Source organism: Hypanus sabinus, chromosome 2 (assembly GCF_030144855.1).
Source record: "Hypanus sabinus isolate sHypSab1 chromosome 2, sHypSab1.hap1, whole genome shotgun sequence".
NCBI classification, from domain to species: domain Eukaryota; kingdom Metazoa; phylum Chordata; class Chondrichthyes; order Myliobatiformes; family Dasyatidae; genus Hypanus; species Hypanus sabinus.
This window is the reverse complement of record NC_082707.1, coordinates 53,667,264-53,686,610: the sequence shown is the minus strand read 5'-3', so window position 1 is coordinate 53,686,610 and position 19,347 is coordinate 53,667,264. Positions and strand designations below refer to the sequence as shown.

Sequence of the window (19,347 nt, the reverse complement as noted above, 5' to 3'; positions counted from 1 at the left end):
AAGAAGTCCCTGGACAACCATCACCATTATTATCACCTGTGGAACCAGAGGAGCCAACACATTTCAAAGGCTCAAAGGTTCTTTTTATAAAAATATGTATTCCAAATACAACTCTGAGATTTGTTTTCTCCAGATGGCCAATAAATACAGAAAAACCATGGAAATCTTTGGGGAAAAAATAGACATCAACCCCACCCCCCATGTGAAAAAGAAAAAGAGAATCAAATTTCATAAACTCCAACCCCCTAACTCCTTCCTTGCACAAAAACTAACAGATTGTCCACCCAGACATGGCAGGTAAAACATCAAACTCCTAACCCCCCAAGACCTTTCAAAAAAAAACAGCGACAATAACATCAAACCCCAACCCCTCTCTCGCACACAAAAATCCAACAAATCATTCACACAGAAAAACACCAACAAGAACATCACACCCCAAATCCCCAACCCTTCCCTCGCCCAAAACAGTAACATATTGCCCACCCGCCAATCAGCGAAAACACAGAAAAACTGAAGGAAACCAGTGTAAACGACAGTCCACATCAATATTCACATACAGCTCGGAATTTTGATAACATCCTCTGTCAGCATCGAGGAGAGTGACAGCTTGATCTCAGTCCTTCCGGTGGGGAGTGACCTCCGATCCGTGCCTTCATCCAACTCGCGGCCTCTTAACTGCTGGCCCAATGTAACCTCTGGCCACTTGGCCACTGTTGTACCTCCATCAAGACTGTTTGCCATGCCATCCCACGCCCACACTTTGGAAAGCGCGATCACCTGGCTATACTCCTCTGCCCAGCATACAGCCAGAGACTAAAGACCTTCACACCACTGGTAAAGACCAAGAAGGTATGGTCCAGTGAAGCAGAGTGCTTACAGATCTGCTTTGAGTTAATAGACTGGACAATATTCAGGGATTAATTTTCAAATCTGAAATTTATGCTATGGTTGTCATTGACTTTATTGAGACCTGTATGGATGAGTGTGTACCTTCAAGAACATACTGGACCAAAAGCTGTGGATGAACCAAGAGATTCATAGTCTGGTGAGGGCCAGATCTAAGGCATTCAAGACCACTGATCTAGAACCAGACAAATAATCTAGGTATGACCTTCAGAAGACTATTTTAAAAGTTAGAGACAGAATCGGATGCACGGCTGCTCTGGCAGGGTTTGCAGGCCATTATGTCGTACAAGGCCAAACCTAACATTATGAATGGCTGTGATACTTCACTCTCAATGCCTTTTATGCATGCTTTGAAAAGGAGAAATAAACTACACTTGTGCTACCCGACAGCATCTGGTGACCTTGTGATTTCTGTCTTGGAGGCCAACATCAGAACTTCTTTCAAGAGAGTGAACCTTCACAGGGCATTGGGTTCTGATGATAGGGCACTGAATACCTGTTCCAACCATCTGTGGGAGTGTTCAAGGACATCTTTAATCTCTCACCTCTGCAATCAGAGGTTCCCACAAGGAACTTTAATAAGGTGACTATCATACCGGTGCCCAAGAAATGCAGGGTAAGCTGCCTCAATGATTATTCCCCCAGTTGCAGTCATATTTACTATGGTGAAATGCTTTGAGAGGTTGTTATGTTCAGAGTCAGCTCCTGCCTAAACATGGACCTGGACCCACTGCAACTTGCCTATCACCACAGTGGATGCAATCAGTCTGGCTCTCCACTCAACCTTGGATCACCTGGGCAATAGCAATACTTCTGTCAGGCTGCTGTTTGCTGATTACAGCTCAACGTTCAATGTAATCATATCCTCAGTTCTAATCACCAATCTCCAAAGTCTGAGTCTCTGTATCTGCCTCCGCAACTGGTTTCTCGACTCCCTCACTGGGAGACCACAGTCAGTGCAGATTGGAAATAATATATCCTCCCGCTAAAAAATCAGCACTGGTGTGATGGTAGTGTGCAAAGTTTTAAACTCGAGCAAAAACCTGAAGCCCTGACCAATATAAATAGCCACAAGTGTTCTTGCCGAAGGGAAATTATACTATATAATTATAGTCTTCAAAGACAAGTTTACTTCTCTGCTTACGCTCCATGCTGAGTTTAGCTGCCAATACCCAGTATTCAAGTAGTGGATCCCCTCTGTCTACCAAGGAGATATTTCCAGCTAACAAAGTAGTTTAAAACACAGTTTGTTTAATTACAGTGATACAAATTTATATCCAAACAACGTTCTTAAAACATATTTAAAACTCACAGTGGATTTCTATTTTAAGCATTTCCCAATTACAAACCATTTCTAAAACACAAACCATCTGCAAAAGACAAAGCATTTCTGAAACACAAAGGATTAAGATCAAAAGTGTGTATAAGGAACTGATGCATCTTGTAATACGACCAATAAATTGCATGTAGGTGTACGCCCTGGTTAAGATTTTTACTGCATTTCGTAGCTTTCTGTAGAGGCGTTGTGTCCTGCTCATAGTGTTTGGGTTTCAGTTAGAGGTAAGGGGCTGTGATGTTCAATTTAGGGATGCTGTATCAGCCAATCAGGATGGTGGAATGGGAGAAGGTTCCAGGGAAAGCTCGATGAAGTGGATTTGTGACGGACACTGGTGGGGTTTGTGATCTTTTGGCGGGAAATGCAGAGAGAAGAGACATCTGTAGGATTTGATCCAACAGGAAGGTGTAATTCAAAGGAATCCATAATGGGAAGTTCTAACGGTGATTGATGATGAGAAATCTGCACCATGAGTAAATGACGCACCCAGCTTTGGAAGATATGGGCTCCAATATGTGCACATTTAGACTGGGTTAATTATAATGGGCCCTTCTATTTTTTTTCTTTTCCATTTCCTCTTGATATCTGTTGATTAAGCTGAAATTAGTTAATGTACTTTCTTTATAACAGTATGTGGTGTACAATATGTTATTTCTTGCCGATGGATAATTGCATATCGGCAGTACTTACACAGCATTCACTCAAATTAAGGTTCCATTAGTTGAAACATCCCAAGAAACCATCCACCAGTTTGGTGGGACCCAAATCATACCAACCCTAAGACATATATTGCTTTCTCACCACTGAGTCCAGTGGCTATTAGCAAAGCTGGCTAACAAGCCAAGTTTCTATACAAGTCCAGTGAGGGGGCCTCACAGGCATTTTAATTTGGTTATGGATCCATAAAATAAAATACTTGGCTCTAAATTCATCTCCTAATATCATCTCCTAGTGCATCATAGAGTACTGTAAGAATATTGTACCCTGCCTCTGAAATTCATTTCATAGGCATAAAAGGAATGAAATTTATAGAAAATGAGCAGCTCACTGATGCCACAATGTAGAGCTATTTGCAGAACTTCTTGAAGACAGTGTTTATTTATATCCTGCTAAGCTTTAAGTGTGATAAGGAAGAAGCATACCCTCATATTCAGGCTGACAATGAAATAAGTTTCATATTTCCATTGCTGAACTTGAATCTTTGTGTATTCAAATATGGGGCAAACTGCTTATTGGGTTCCTGGGAAGCATTCAACAGTGTGTTCAAAGCTAGGTCTACATGCTATCCAACAGAAGTTCCATGATGGAACTACTTAGTCCGCTACTTCCAAGATAAGTGATTAAAGTATATCAACCAGAGTGTGGACCCAAGTAGAGTAGGTTGTTCCTCCTAAGTTATGTGGATTGACACCAGCCACAGCTCCTACCATCCTGTAGGCATTCCCATAAATCTTCACCAGTGTCATTGCCACCATTTTATCCTATCCACTGCACACAATAATTGCTAATCAATGTTCAATTTCCCTGCGCACTTTTTAATAGGTTTCAGTAGATACATTTAATGTCAGAGAAATGTGTACAATATACATCCTGAAATTCTTTTTTTTAACACATATCCACCAAAACAGAGGAGTTCCCCAAAGAATGAATGACACTTAAAACATTAGAACCCCAAAGCTCTCCCCATCTCATGCACAAGCAGCAGTAAGGCAATGACCCCCAGGAAAAAATCATCAGTGCCACTCACCAAGCACTCAAGCGTGCAGCAAAGCATCAATAAAGACACAGACTTTCAGTTCCCCAAAGACTACTCATTCACTCGATAATTGGACATACAACAGGCTCTCTCTCACCCTAATAAGGGAAAAAGAGGTGTCCTGAGTTCACAGTGAAAGGGGAGACGTAACAAGCAACTCTCTGATTTACGATGTTAAAAGTCTGTTGCGTCTCTTTTTCCAAGTTCTGCGCCCAGAGAGTCAGCAGAGCTCTCCAGACACACAACCCCGTCAGCTAACTTGCAGCTCCCAATGTTCCATGTTCTCCCACAATGCTTCAGGCAGGTGCACCGGCCTAGAATCAGCACCTCGCCAGAGCCACAAAAATCCGAAACCCTGAAGACACGCTCGCCTTCCTTGGGATCCTTGGGACCCGTCTTGAGGCCCTGACAGCGGGTCCCATTCCCGCAAAGAACTGAAGTCAGTGTGTAACTCCAGGTCAAGGTCTTCAAAAGAACCTTGAAAAGAAAAAAAAAATGAAAGATAGAAGTAGATCTGTTTCCGAAGATACAAGCAAAGGAGTCCCCATTTAGCACCATTTTGACTTTACTCCACCTCTCCACTGTTCCCAGACTGCTTTAAAGACTTATGCTGTTGCCTCATCTTTTGTTTTATTTTCTTTTACAAGCTCTGTGAGAACAATCTAACTTGCCATCATGACAGCAATGAAGCTTAATCTCCAGTAGTTCATGAACCGCAGGATTATTTTTTCCTGATAACCTTTATATTGACAAACGTTCATACGACTTTGTTTCTGCTAATTCACAGGGACCGAGATTTCTGTCTGAAGCTCTTGTGGTTCATGATGCCTCAATAGCAGAAGCTGTAGATCCTTTCTTTAATCTTCATGAAACTGTTGCTAAGGTAAGATTTATTTTATTATGAAAACTAAGTGATTAGGGTCAGGACTTGTAGTATGACTCACAGTATATCAACTTGTAAAATGTTTGTATCTTTAATGCAATGGGAAATTGTTTTGAAAATCACTGAGCTTTCGTGAGAGTGGTGCATTGGTGCATCAGATACTGCTGGTGCTTCTGGGCTCAGGCAACCTGGGTTCAGTCTGTTGGAGTTTGTATGTTATATATGTGATTGTGTGGATTTCTCCCAGATGTCCTGCTTCCTGTCACATCCCACAGATGTACTTGATTGTTACATTAATACATTGATGCCTTCAGGACGGTAGGAGCTATGAATAACATATATAGGTGGGTGGTAGGAGAATCAATGTAAATTTAACAGGCATGTGAGATAATAGCTCATGTGGAAATAAGAATTCTTTGAGACAACTTCAGCTTGATAAGTTGAACAGCCTCCTTCTCATAAGAAAGTATGAAAGTATTGAATAGTGCAACAGTATTCACATCCATTTTTTGATTCATTGATTAATATTTTTAATTTCATAAAGTGATGTTTGACCTTGGGGCTTTGGTAAATCCTTTCTTGCATTACCCACACATAGTAGCTGCCACAGACATAATTATATCCTTTTTGGAATTGGACAAGGCACTTTGTCTACATATTCCTTGTAATTCTTTGCTGCAAATCAAGCAGAGATCATGAAATAAGACTTGATTTGGTTGGATTGAGATGAGTTGGTTAGTTTCCTATTAATTAAGCACATATAACAAAAGTTATAATTAAATTATTTCCATTAATGTAGCCTATATTTCCTTAATAATGCTAATGTAATGAAATTACTCTGCAAAAATATGTGATTCTGATTGACTTAAAGCTAATTTTCTAAACTCTCTCCAGTAATCCATTCTTTTAGCTTTCTCTGCACACCAGTCTGTATTACAGTTTGTAATGTCCCTTAAAGATTTTGATTTTATTCTTAGCTGCCACAACAGCATTGAATGTGAACAATAATTAGAATCTTAAATTATCTTTATTGTCTGCACCAAGCTGGCTGAGATGTTCTATCCAAAATCTACATCTGTCATCCAATTATCCTGTAAATTTAATCAATGGGTTTAATCAAGCACTAAATTTCACTCAGTTTAACAGCCATGATCCATAGTGGCAACGTTGTCTGAATTGTTAAAATGTGACAGTAACACTACCAAATATTTACATCTAAAAACTGTGATATTTATGCCATTGACTTGTGTTTACCAGTTTATGACAATCTGTAGGGTTGTCGCTAATTGCATTAATTGATATTCTCAGAATTGCAGCACACTCAAGCAATGATAACACCGTAGTAATCCTTGTATGTTGCTACTATTGATCTTCACTGAAGTTACATGTGTGGAAATACAGAGTTTCAATAGCTTTCTTATGATGCGCAAGAAGGTTGATTATTGACATATTCCTTAATTGTGGATAAAAACAAAGCACAGTATGTTATTGGCATGCAAGAAAGAAAAGCTTGTACTTTAGTGGCTCTCTGAGGATCACAATGTTGACATCGTAGAAAAGCTTATATTGTGCCAATGAAAATAAGCATTGTGCATTCTGGACACCGTCTCTCCTATCAGGTCATTCATGGCAGTAATGTCAAAAGGGAAGTACCAAACAAATAGTTTGAGAGAGTAATGATAATACAGGCAGATAAAGAAGGCTCGTTTTTAAAGGCTTCATTGGCAAATGAAGGATAAATCTTCGACTGTATTATATCCCTACCAACAGATTGAAATTTTCTCTCTGACGAGGATCATATGATTTTCAGTGCATAACAACTTTATTGTCCTAAAATACTCTGCAAACTTTTTTTTCCGGTCACTCAAGATAACCCCAAATCCACTTGTCCTCATGTCAGTGTTGATATGTTCAAATTCCAGCTCCGTTGACATTCAGTAGTTGTCTCTGTACTCATATAAAATAGGAAACTTGACTTCATTTCTGTGAGAGAATATGACCTCCGTGTGTCCCAAACATTTAACAGTCAACAAATTATTTTGCACTGCCGTCACTATTATAAAATAGGAAACTCAACTGCAAATTACCAAAATGATAACCTTGCACAGAGAACAAGGTAATAATGAACAGATAACATCTTTTTCAGAACTTGGATTGAAGAATGAATAATGTCTTGTATCAGAGGGCTAATTTCCATTACTGTCTGATCTTCTACATTTAAGAACTGTGTTAAGCATCTCAATCCGGAAATTAGGTCTATATTCGAGCTGAACTACTTCAGTACTCTTCAGGAGTCCTGGCAGAATTTTGTGCTTAAGATTCTAAAGCTTAGAAATTATCTAATCCCCTGATGCAGGCTGACTCATCAACCACAGCTTCCTCCTCTTGTAGTTAATAATCAGCTCTTTGGTTTTGCTGACATTGAGTAAGAGGTTGTTGTTGCTTTACCATCCAGACAGATTTTCATTCACTCCTATATGCTGATTTGTCACCACATTTGATTCAACCAACAGTAGAGGTGTTGGCAGCTAACTTAAATATGACTTTGAAGCTGTACTTAGCCTCACAATTATAAGTATAAAGTGAGTCGAGCAGGGAGCTAAGCACATAGCCTTGTGATGTACATGTGTTGATGGTGATTGTGGAGGAAATGCTGTTGCCAGTCTGACCTAAGTGGGGTCTTTAAGTGAGGAAATTGAGGATCCAGTTGCATAAGGAGGTTCTGAGACCTAGATCTTGGAGCTTATTGATTAGCTTTGGTGGGGAGATCGTGTTGAATCCAGAGCTGTAGTCAATGAAGAACATTCCGAACGCATGTCGTAAAATTTGTTATTTTGTGGCAGAAGTACTATAAAATAGCATACAATAAAATTGCTTTAAGTTACAATAAGAAATATAAAAGTTGTAGTGCAAAATGAGAGCTAAATACTGAGGTAGTGTTCATGGGTTCATGGACCATTCAGAACTCTGATAATAGAGGGGAAGAAGCTGTTCCTAAAAGGTTAGGTGTATGTCTTTAGGCTCCTGTACCTCCTCCCTCATGGTAGTAATGAGAAGAGGGCATATTCTGTATGCTAAGGATCCTTAATTATGGATGCTTCATTCTTGAGGCATCACCTTTTGCAAATATCCTCAATAATGGGGAGACTAGTGGCCATTATGGAGCTGGCTGAGTTTTTACAATCCTCTGCATTGGTGCCTCCATACAAGACAGTGTTGCAACCAGTTCGAATGCTTTCTATGGTACGTCTGTAAATGTTTGCCAGAATATTTGGAGACATATCAAATCTCCACAAGCTCTTAATGGAATATGCCTATTACTGTGCCTTCTTCATAATTGCATCAATACATTGGGCCCAGGATAGATCTTCTGAGGAGCTGACACCCAGGAACTGTAAGCTACTCACCCTTTCCACTGCTGAACGCTCAATGAGGACTGATGTGTGTTCTCCCGACTTCCACTTACTGAAGTCCACAATCAGTTGCTTGATCTTACTGATATTGTGTAACTTGCAACACCGCTCAACCAGCTGATCTATCACACTCCTGTATGCCTCCTTGTCACCATCAGAGATTCTTAAACAGTTGTGTCATTGGGAAATTTAGAGATGGCATTTAAACTATGCCTAGCCATGTTGTCATGATAGTCTAACCCGTGACTGAGTTCTCTGATGTGGTTACAAAGAAGCTTGATGAAGGAAAAGTGGTGGATGTTGCCAACATAGACTTTAGCAAGGCCTTTAACAAAGTCCTGCATGGGAAGCTTGGCCAGAAGGTTAGCTTGCTTGGAAATCAAGATGAAGTAGTCAATTCTATTAAACATTGACTTAGCAGGAGAAGCCAGAGAGTGGTAATAGATTATTGTCTCCCTGACTAGAGGCCTGTGACTAATAGTTTGCCCCAGGGATCCTTGTTTGGTCTGTTGTTGATCACCTACATTAATGATTTGGATGATAATGTGGTAAATTGGAAAGCAAATTTACAAAACACACTAAAATTAGGATGTAATGGACAGCAAGGAAGGCTATCAAAGCTTGTGGCATGATCTCAGCCAACTGGGAAATGGGCTGGAAAATGGCAGATGGAATCTAACACAGGCAAGTGTGAGTTGTTGCACTTTTGGAGGACAAACCAAGGTCGGACTTAGACAGTGAATGGTAGGTCTCAGAAATGTGCAGCAGAACAGAAGGACCTGCGAGTACAGATCCATAATTCCTTGAAAGTGGCTTCACAGTTAGACAGTGTTGTAAGTAGAATTTATGGCACATTGGCCTTGATAAATACAGGAGTCGGGATGTTACTTTGAAGTTCTATAAAGCATTAATGAGGCTGAATTTGGTGTATAGTGTGCAGTTCTAGTTATATTCTTAAAGGAAATATATCACTAAGATCAAAAGAATACTTCAAAGAGTTATGGGGAAAGATTGAATAGGTTAGGACTTTATTCCCTGAAGCGTAGGAGAATAAGGGGTGATCTTAAAGAGGTACACGTCATTAATAGAGGTATAGATAGGGTAAATGTATGCAGACTTTTTCTCCTCAGGTTGGGTGAGAATAGAATTAAAGATTTAGGATGAAGTTTTGAGGGGGATGTGGTTACAGTCTGAGGGGGGTCTTCACTCAGAGTGTGGTGCAAACATGAAATGAGTTGCCAGTGGAAGAGATGGATGTGGGTTCAATTGTAAAGTTTTAGAGAGGTTTAGATAGGTACATGGATGAGAGGGGTATGGAGAGTTAGTTTTGGGTGCAGATAGATGGGTCTAGACAGAAGATCATCCAGCACAGACTAGATGGATTGAAGCGTTTGCTTCTGTGCTGTAATGCTCTACAATTCTATGAATAAGTATAATTTCTACTCATTTCTATGTTTTTGCTTTACGAAAACAAGATTAGAAAGGAAAAATAGCTCTATGTTACCTAAAATAATGATACATTCTTGCTGTTAGATATGGCAGCAGTGTGGATTAACACACATTTTGGCACAACGCTGAAATGTGGATTTCATGTCAAGTAGAGCATCAATTCTACAAATACACCACTGCAGATTTTAAATTTTATATTGTATTTGGCAACCACCTTAATCAGTACATAGACATCCCAACTCGAGTGGGTGATTTGAGATTTCCTATTAGGGAATGAGACAGGGCAGGTGATGGAAGTTTGTGTAGGGGAATACTTAGCATATCATGTCCATAATGCCATTAATTGGAGTTCTCAAGTTTAACTGTCATTCATTCTTTGGGGCACTTCTCTGTTTTCATGGATGTTTTGCAAAGAAAAAGCATTTCAGGTTGTCATATTGTATACATTTCCCTGGCATTAAATTGAACCTTTGAATTGCTATATAACTATGGGAAAGGATACGTTTGGTCCTCAAGTTGAGATTCTAAATTGGAGAAAGGCCAATTTTGATGCTATCAGAAAAGATCTAACAATTGTGGATTGAGGTATGTTGTTCTCTGGCAAAAGTATACTTGGTAAATGAGAGGCTTTCAAAGGTAAAATTTTGTGAGTATGAAGTATGTATGTATGTTCCTGTCAGAATAAAAAGGAAAGATAACAGTTTCAGGGTACCTTGGTTTTCGAGAGATAGTGAGGCCCTGGTTAAGAAAAAGAAGGAGGTGTATAGCAGATATAGGTAGGTAGGAACAAATGAGATACTTGAGGAATATAAGAAATGAAAGAGAACACTTAAGAAGGAAATCACAAGGGCTTCTACTATTAAGAGCAAAAGGATAGCAAAGGACAAAATTGGTCCTCTGGGAGATCAGAGTGATAACCTATGCATAGAGCAGAAAGAGATGGATGAGCTTTTTAATAGATTTTCTGCATCCGTATTTACTCAGGAGATAGATACAGAATCTGTAGAAGTGAGGAAATTAAGCAGGGAAGCCATGGACCCTATACAGGTGACAGAGGAGACAGTGTTTGGTGCTTGAGGGAAACTAAGGTGGATAAATTCCCGGGGCCTGACAAGGTGTTCTCTCGGACCATGTGGGAGGCTAATGCAGAAATTGCAGAGACAGTAGCAGAGATATTTAAAACATCCTTAGCCACAGGTGAGTTGGCGGAGGGATTTGAGGATAGCTAATGTTTTTATGTTGTTAAAGAAGGGCTCAAAGAATAAGCCAGGAAATTACAAGCTGTTGAGCCTGACATCAGTAGTGGGAAAGTTACTGGAAGATATTCTAAGGGATGGGATATATAATTACTTAGATAGACAATGACTGATTAGAGATAGTCAACATAGCTTTGTTTAACCAATCTTAAGGAGTTTTTCAAGGAAGTTACCAAGAAAGTTGATGCAGGCAATCATGTCTGCATGGACTTTAGCAAGGCTTTTGTCAAGGTTCCTCATGGGAGATTGGTCAAGATAGTTCAATTCCTTGGCTTTCAAGACAAGGTAGCAAATTGGATTAGACATTTGGTTTACGGAAGAAGCCAGAGAGTGATAGTAGATGGTTGCCAGTCTAACTGGAGGCCTGTGATGAGTGGTGTGCCACAGGGTTAGGTGCTGGGTCTGTTGTTGTTTGTCATCTATATCAACAATCTGGATAATAATGTGGTAAACATGATCAGCAAGTTTGCAGGTGACACCAAGATTGGGGGTGTAGTGGATAGTGAGGAAGAGTATCAAAGCTTGCAGTGAGATTTGGACCAGCTGGAAAAATGGGCTGAAAACTGACAGATGGAATTAAGTGCGTAAAAGTGTGAGATGTTGCTGGCTGGTGGTTTATGGCATCCATACTGGACTTTGAAGCGAGTGGTCTCAGATTCAAATCCAGCCGGCTCCTTGCAGGTTTTCTATCTGTGCTGGGTTGAGCATTGAGCTGGCAACTTATCCTTATAAGAAACAGAAAAATGCTAAAGAACTGGCAAGGTTGCTGCCTGATGTGCCACAAGATAGGACCAATCAGGTAGATCTTACACATTGTGCAGTAGGGCACTGAGAAGTATGGTAGAACAGAGGAATCAGGGAATACAGGTCCTTAATTCCTTGAAAGTGGTACACAGGTAGATTGGGTCATGAAGAAAGCCTTCATAAATGAAAATATTCAGTGCAGGAGTTGGGACGTCACGTTGGTATTGTATATGATGTTGGTGAGGCCTAATTTGGAGTATTGTGTGTAGTTTTGTTCATCTACCTACAGGAAAGATGTAAATAGGATTTGACAGAGTGCAAATTATAAGGATGTTGCTGGGACTTGAGGACATGAGTAAAAGGGACAGGTTGAATAGGCGAGAACTTTATTCCCTAGAATGCAGAAGTTTGAGGGTAGATTTGATAAAGGTGTATAAGATGATGAGGGATATAGAGAGAGTAAATGTAATCAGGCTTTTCTCCAAAGAGATTGGGTGAGACTACAACTTGAGGTCATGGGTTAAGGGTGAAATGTAAAAAGTTTAAGGAAAACATGAGGGGAAGCTTCTTCATTCAGAGGGTTGTGAGATTGTGGAACCAGCTACCAGCATGAGTGGTGGATGAGGGGCGATTTCAACATCAAAGAGAGATTTGGATAGGTGTGTGGATGATAATGTTATGGAGGACTCTTGTCTGAGTGCAGGTCGATGGGACTGGGCAGATTAATGGTTGGGCACAGACTAGATGGGCCGAGGGGCCCATTACTGTGTTCTCTGACTCTTTGTCTCTATAAGCATAGTGAATTTTTAAATTTTGTTTGATAATTTTATTTAGTCTACAGAACTGATAATCTGTGAGAGTGACAATAGAAAAAGGAAATAGCTCCCTGTTAGCAAATAGGTAAGTTGTTTCAAATGATGTAGAACTGAGCCAAAAAAAACCCTTTGGGTCTTGGGTCAGTCACTGTTCTTTGTCAATCTAAAATGGGATCCTGTCAGTGAAGGCAAGTCAATATAGAAACTTTGCAATTAAGTAATATTTGAAAATGCCATATACTATTGTAGCAATGAATCTCATACCTCCATTCTTGATGTGTGCACTCCCTTGAAGAAGAATGCAGGGTAAACAACGGTGACATTATTCTCTGTGCAACATTCATTTCCCATCTTGGGTTACTACATACTGTGACTAAATGCTGCAAGTATTGCCACCATTCAAACAAGATGGAGGTATTGCTAGGTGATAACTTTAGCTAAAGGAAGTCTAATCACATCCCTTGATAGCTTTGTCAGTTTTTCCCTGTCATTGGCAACATGGTTTACTGTTAGCCTACAAAAATGGTAGATACTGCCCTGGCGAAGGACTCCTCACCATTGAGTACATCTACAAGGTGGACTGTGACAAGAAAACAGCATGGCTATCAGGAAGGAAGTACAGGAGCACTAGGTTTCATACCACCAGGTTAAGGATGAGTTATAACCCTTCAACATCAGGTTCCTGAATCAGTGTGTAACTTCACTCACCTCAACACTGAACAGATTCCACATGTGTTCACTTTCAATGACTCTAGAACTCATGTTCTCAGTGTTTTTTATATATATACACACAAACCCCATTTCCAGAAAAGTTGGGATATTTTCCAAAATGCAATAAAAACAAAAATCCGTGATATGTTAATTCACGTAAACCCTTATTTAACTGACAGAAGTACAAAGAAAAGATTTTCAATAGTTTTACTGACCAACTTAATTGTATTTTGTAAATATACACAAATTTAGAATTTGATGGCTGCAACACACTCAACAAAAGTTGGGACAGAGTTAAATTAAGATTGAGAAGTGCGCAGAATGTTCAAGTAACACCAGTTTGGAAGGCTCCACATTAAGCAGGCTAATTGGTAGCAAGGGAGGTATCATGACTGGGTATAAAAGTAGCATCCATCAAAGGCTCAGTCCTTGCAAGCAAGGATGGGTCGTGGCTTACCCATTTGTGCGAAAATTTGTGAGAGAATTGTTAGTCAGTTCAAAAGGAACATTTCCCAATGCAAGTTTGCAGAGAATTTAGGTCTTTCAACATCTACAGTACAAAATATTGTGAAAAGATTCAGAGAATTCAGAGACATCTCAGTGCATAAAGGGCAGTGTCGGAAACTACTGTTGAATGCGCGTGATCTTCAAGCCCTCAGACGGCACTGCCTAAGAAACTGTCATGCTACTGTGACAATTATAGCCACCTGGGTTCGGGAGTACTTTGGAAAACCATTGTCACTTAACAGTCCGTCGCTGCATCCAGAAATGCAACTTGAAACTGTATTATGCAAGGAGGAAGCCATATATCAACTCTATGCAGAAACGCCGGCGAGTTCTCTGGGCCCGAGCTCATCTCAGATGGACCGAAAGAGTGTGGAACCGTGTGCTGTGGTCAGATGAGTCCGCATTTCAGCTGGTTTTTGGAAAAAAATGGGCGTCAAGTTCTCTGTGCCAAAGATGAAAACGACCATCCTGATTGTTATCAGCAAAAGGTGCAAAAGCCAGCATCTGTGATGGTATGGGGGTGCATCAGTGCCCACGGCATGGGTGAGTTGCATGTATGTGAAGGTACCATTGACTCTGAGGTGTATATTAGGATTTTAGAGAGACATATGTTGCCATCAAGGCGACGTCTCTTCCCGGGACATCCATGCTTATTTCAGCAGGACGATGCCAGACCACGTTCTGCATGGGCTACAACAGCGTGGCTTTGTAGACACAGAGTGCGTGTGCTTGACTGGCCTGCTGCCAGTCCAGATCCATCTCCTATTGAAAATGTATGGCGCATCATGAAGAGGAGAATCAGACAACGGAAACCACGGACTGTTGAGCAGCTGAGGTCTTATATCAAGCAAGAGTGGACAAAATTTCCAATTGCAAATCTACTACAATTAGTATCCTCAGTTCCAAATGATTAAAAAGTGTTATTAAAAGGAAAGGTGATGTAACACAATGGTAAACATGCCTCTGTCCCAATTTTTGTTGAGTGTGTTGCAGCCATCAAATTCTAAATTAGTGTATATTTACAAAATACAATTAAGTTGGTCAGTAAAACTATTGAAAATCTTTTCTTTGTACTTTTGTCAGTTAAATAAAGGTTCACGTGAATTAACATATAACAGATTTTAGTTTTTATTGCATTTTGGAAAATATCCCAACTTTTCTGGAAATGGTATATATATATATATTATTACTTACAGAGTTTTTTTTTGCACATTGCCAGTCTTTGTGTAGTTTTTCAGTGATTGTATTGTAATACTCTGAATGTCTGCAAGAGAATGAATCTAGAGTTTGTATATGGTCAAAGCTTGTGAATGACAAAGAGAAGTGACTCACAAAACACCTTCCATCCATGATCTACAAGAAACCAATCTGGACTGTGAATTTCCCTAGTTCTCTCCACGATCACAGCTCCAAAGATAATGAAGAAATCCTTATTTATTTTGTACATATTAGTATCTTTGAACATCAATCCCATCTGTCTCCATCACCAAGCATTGCTGATTTTCATTGGGGGCACCATATCATCAGCAATTTCTCAACGCTTCCTTAGCAGCACTGAAACCTCTCAAATTCCATTAGCCGGAAGGACAAGGACAGCAATTAGCTGATAAACTTTGCCTGGAAGGTCACTTTTGAATTATACACAATCCTGATCTGGAAACATATCCCTCTTTCTCTGTCGTTTCTCAGAGCTGGAGAAAGCAGTATGTTTGGAATATGGTTTCTCAGTGCATTAAAAAGCAGTATAGGAAAATCATTCACTGTTGTATTGAAACCATGTCCATTTCTCTTAAGGATATTAAAAACATTTGATATTCTTATTACCTCATTGTCTGAGTACAAATTATGAGCACAGGAGCATCCAAATCAACATGATAAATGTTATAAGCCCAGTCACAGCAACGACATTGACGACTCTTCCTTATTTATTATGCCAACGGCTATAACCCTTGTGTCTTTACCTGCTCCACTGCTGCAGAGCAGTGCTTCATTGGCATCTGTAACCAAGCTGATTCATAGCTGTTCCTTGCACTGGATGAATATGAAGTCCGAGATAGATAACTTCCACCATTTCTGGGCTTTGATGGACAGGTTTTGGACCACATGGTCATCCCGAGAGTGACTGCAAACTGGGCTTGCTGCCTGATGGGCAGAAATGAGACCACAATCATTATGGACTTGCTATATTGAGAGAGTCCATATCTCTCCCTATAAACATAATAATCTACATGAGGAGTTACACGTATACACTAATAGCCTCAAAGCCCCTTTAAGAACCATGACAGCAGCGGTCTGGACATCAATAGTAGATATCAGAGCTTCCACTATACTACGCATATATGGACAGCTTACATCATTTATGCTCTGCTTGTAGACGCTGCACCACAGCTGGGTCCATGAATGTGGGTTTGAAGGTTGTCAAGGAAGGGCTCCGCAGTCTTGATGGTGTATGGTCTCAGTTCAGTAGCCTGTCCTTTCCCTATCACACAGTTACATTTCAAACGCCCACTTGTGCAAGAAAACTCACCATGTGTATATCAGGCTTCTTACCTACTTTCAAGTATCCATTGAGAACCATTATTTCTGATGGAATCAGATGAAATGCCAGGCTGTTGTTGCCTTTAGTTCCCAGCAGCTTCACACCTAGGATTTATGCGGATGGAATTTCTTCGGTATCTGAAAAGGGAAAGGCATAAATGTGTGGTTAGTGTGAGGTTTGGTGGCATGTAAGAGGGACATATTTGAACCATCATTTGAGGCTATGTCCACACTAGACTGGATAAATCTGTAACTGAAGCTTTTTCTCTTCGTTTTGACCCTATGTCCACACTGAAATGGCATTTTCCTCCCCCGAAAATGAAACTTTTCTAAAACGCCCTCCAGAGTGTGTAAATTTGAAAACACTGTCATGTGGTGCCAGAACAGGTGGTGGTGGAATTTGAACGCAGGCCCTCCCACACAACCTAACAATTTCAGAACAGACAGCAATGAGACTGAAGCCAGGAGAGTTAGAAGTGTACTCACCAACTGCTTTGACCCATAACTTACTGAATAAATAAGTATACTCACTTTGCCCTGTTTTCTGTCCTTGCCTGTATGAAGGTGGTTTACCTATTTATGCAATTACTTCTCTGACAATAGATGTGTAACAGCCTAATGTAACATTGTATGGAAATACAAGATAACATATGTTTTATACAGTTAACAAGGTGTTACTGCAACAAAGTGAGTCCGTTTTTCAATGTTCATCGTCAGCCGAGTCATACTATCTGTGAACTCCGTGTCAGTTGCCTCCATACGCTCCAGTATTAGTTTTTTTCAGCTTAAGTCCTCCTGCGCGAGAGCCAACAACTGTCCATTGTTTGGCAATTTCCTTTTAAGTTTTTCTAGTCTGTAACTGCGCACTTTCACAGCGCGATTCAACAGCAAGCATGTCACTTGTTTTCTGTAGATATGTCCTGCGCATGCCCAGTAAGAGGAGATTTGCCCAAATACCCATTTTAATGCAGATGGAGGTATTTTCAAAAACACTTGGTGTGGACGCCTGTCGTTTTTACGCGAAACCGGTGTTTTCAATATTATCCGGTCTAGTGTGGATGTAGCCTAATTCAGCATCATTATTCTAATTGTTGCCCATTCTGTTGTCCTACCGGCAATAGCTGTAGGAAGTGTGCTTCTCCCTTTTTGGAATGAGCTCTTCGGCCTTGTGCAGGGAGCTGGAGAGCATTAGGCTCCGAGGTCTTTAAGAGCATCTGAATGGGTTAATTGTTGTTCAATGAGACTTGTTAATTGTTTAGTTTTTTTTTTCCCCCAGACGGTAATGCAGTCTCCTGGCACTTTCTGTTTAAACTTGTTAAGTTTATTTTGAAAGGCTCAGGGATTCAGAGTTACTTGTATTATTTAATCAACGCCCAATTAGCGCCAATCATGTGGTTCTAGTTTTTACGTCTTGCAGTGTTGCTCGGCTGAGTCACCAATGTTCTGTTAAAATTCTTTATGAATAAACTTTGGTTGCCATCTCTGCATTGGAATCTGTCTTTCCTCTGTACTTCAGTTCCGACATTGCATTCACACTTTGTGACATCTTTTAATGGGGTAGGCAAGATGTCTATCAGTAATTGTTTCATGTAACTGAAGCACACACCTCCTCACAATTTTCCCTGTTACTCTCTGCCAGTACAAAAGCTACAGGGAAGAAATTATTTAACTATTTTTATCATTATACCAAGTGTATAGCTGAGTGTCCCCAAACCAATTAACATTGTGTTTACAGTATAGGTTCTTCAATCCAGTTGCTGCTCTTTTTCCTGCTCACATGCAATTCAGATAATCTGTAAAGAGTTTATCACTGATAACCACAAGTGAAAGTTTAATGGTACTGTCCCCGAGAATGTCTTGTTCACCAATACCTGAAACTTGTTAGTTATTCTATTTCTGTTTGGTTGCGATTTGTTATTGATGTAAGTTTTCATTAATTAATAAGCAGTTGCATACTGTGTCATCTGCTCACACATTGATTTGATCACATTTCCATTTCAAAAATGGAGTGCTATTTTCAATGTATTATTTACATTTACGTTTAATTAAACAGCATACTGCCCTGCAAATTCAGTCATTTATTTGTGCTTTACTAATGAACTGATGATGTATGAGATTGTAATTTTAAGCATCCACGGTGGTTATTGGATAAAGTGCCTGTTTGCAAAGGAGATTGGCCATGCATTAGTAACATCTGTTGCCACACAATGTGTACTTAATGTTGCTGTTGTAGTGTTGTAACTTGGATATGATGAAGAACCAGTACAGGCCATCATCAGGAAATTTTGTTGGACCAGAGAAAATCAAGTCAGATTGATTATGCCTCAAAACTACATCCTTAACTTGGATTTTTCGAGGGAAGACCATCACAGAAAACATTAATAAATACTGCTCCGAAGAAACAATAGGCCAGACTTTAAGCATTATTCATCTAAGGCTCTCTATAATTTAGCATGATCACTCCTAACCTTTCCTTAGGTGTCCATGTCTGTGATCATAATCTCTAATGCGATACCGAGGAAGCAGAGTGCCCACTGCTGTACTCTTCATAACAGCTTCCCCCCAAATTCCCTCTTTACTTTGGGGAAAGCTTCAAAGAACTTTTGTTTAAAGGTGTTATTAGTGCATAGGTAAACTCAAGATTCAGGTGTGTTTCCCAAATTTACATGATGTTGATGTGCACAAAAGAACCACGCACTGTGCTTGCGTAATTCGCTTCCTAACACATCCAGGTCACACTGATGCATGGAAACGAAGCAGTGCTGTTTCACTATGCATTTTTTACATGGAGTTGAATTTCTCAGCCGTTAGGTTTCACTGCACTAAACATAAAAATTAGACCATTTAGAAATATGTCAGCTGATATTACTGTACCCATAGAACATCAATTTACCATCACAGAAGAGTAAATGTCCAAAGCAATCTGAAAAGCCATATATTTGCACATGAAATTCCGCTGAGAGCTATTGTAATGCTATGGCTAATATGAATGGTTGAATGAGAGATGGAATGAAGCTTGAAAGTGTTCTCATG

The 19,347-nt window shown here is 39.9% G+C and overlaps 1 protein-coding gene across 9 annotated transcripts in view; it reads left to right on the top strand.

Moving 5' to 3' along the window:
• Window positions 1–19,347, top strand: part of LOC132378867 (inactive N-acetylated-alpha-linked acidic dipeptidase-like protein 2) — a 937,774-nt gene that overhangs the window by 824,949 nt on the left and 93,478 nt on the right. For all 9 annotated transcript variants that reach the window (XM_059946161.1, XM_059946120.1, XM_059946130.1 and 6 more), the window contains one exon: window positions 4,786–4,881. In XM_059946161.1, coding sequence (XP_059802144.1) covers window positions 4,786–4,881 — 96 coding nt within the window. The remainder of the gene's footprint in view (window positions 1–4,785; window positions 4,882–19,347) is intronic.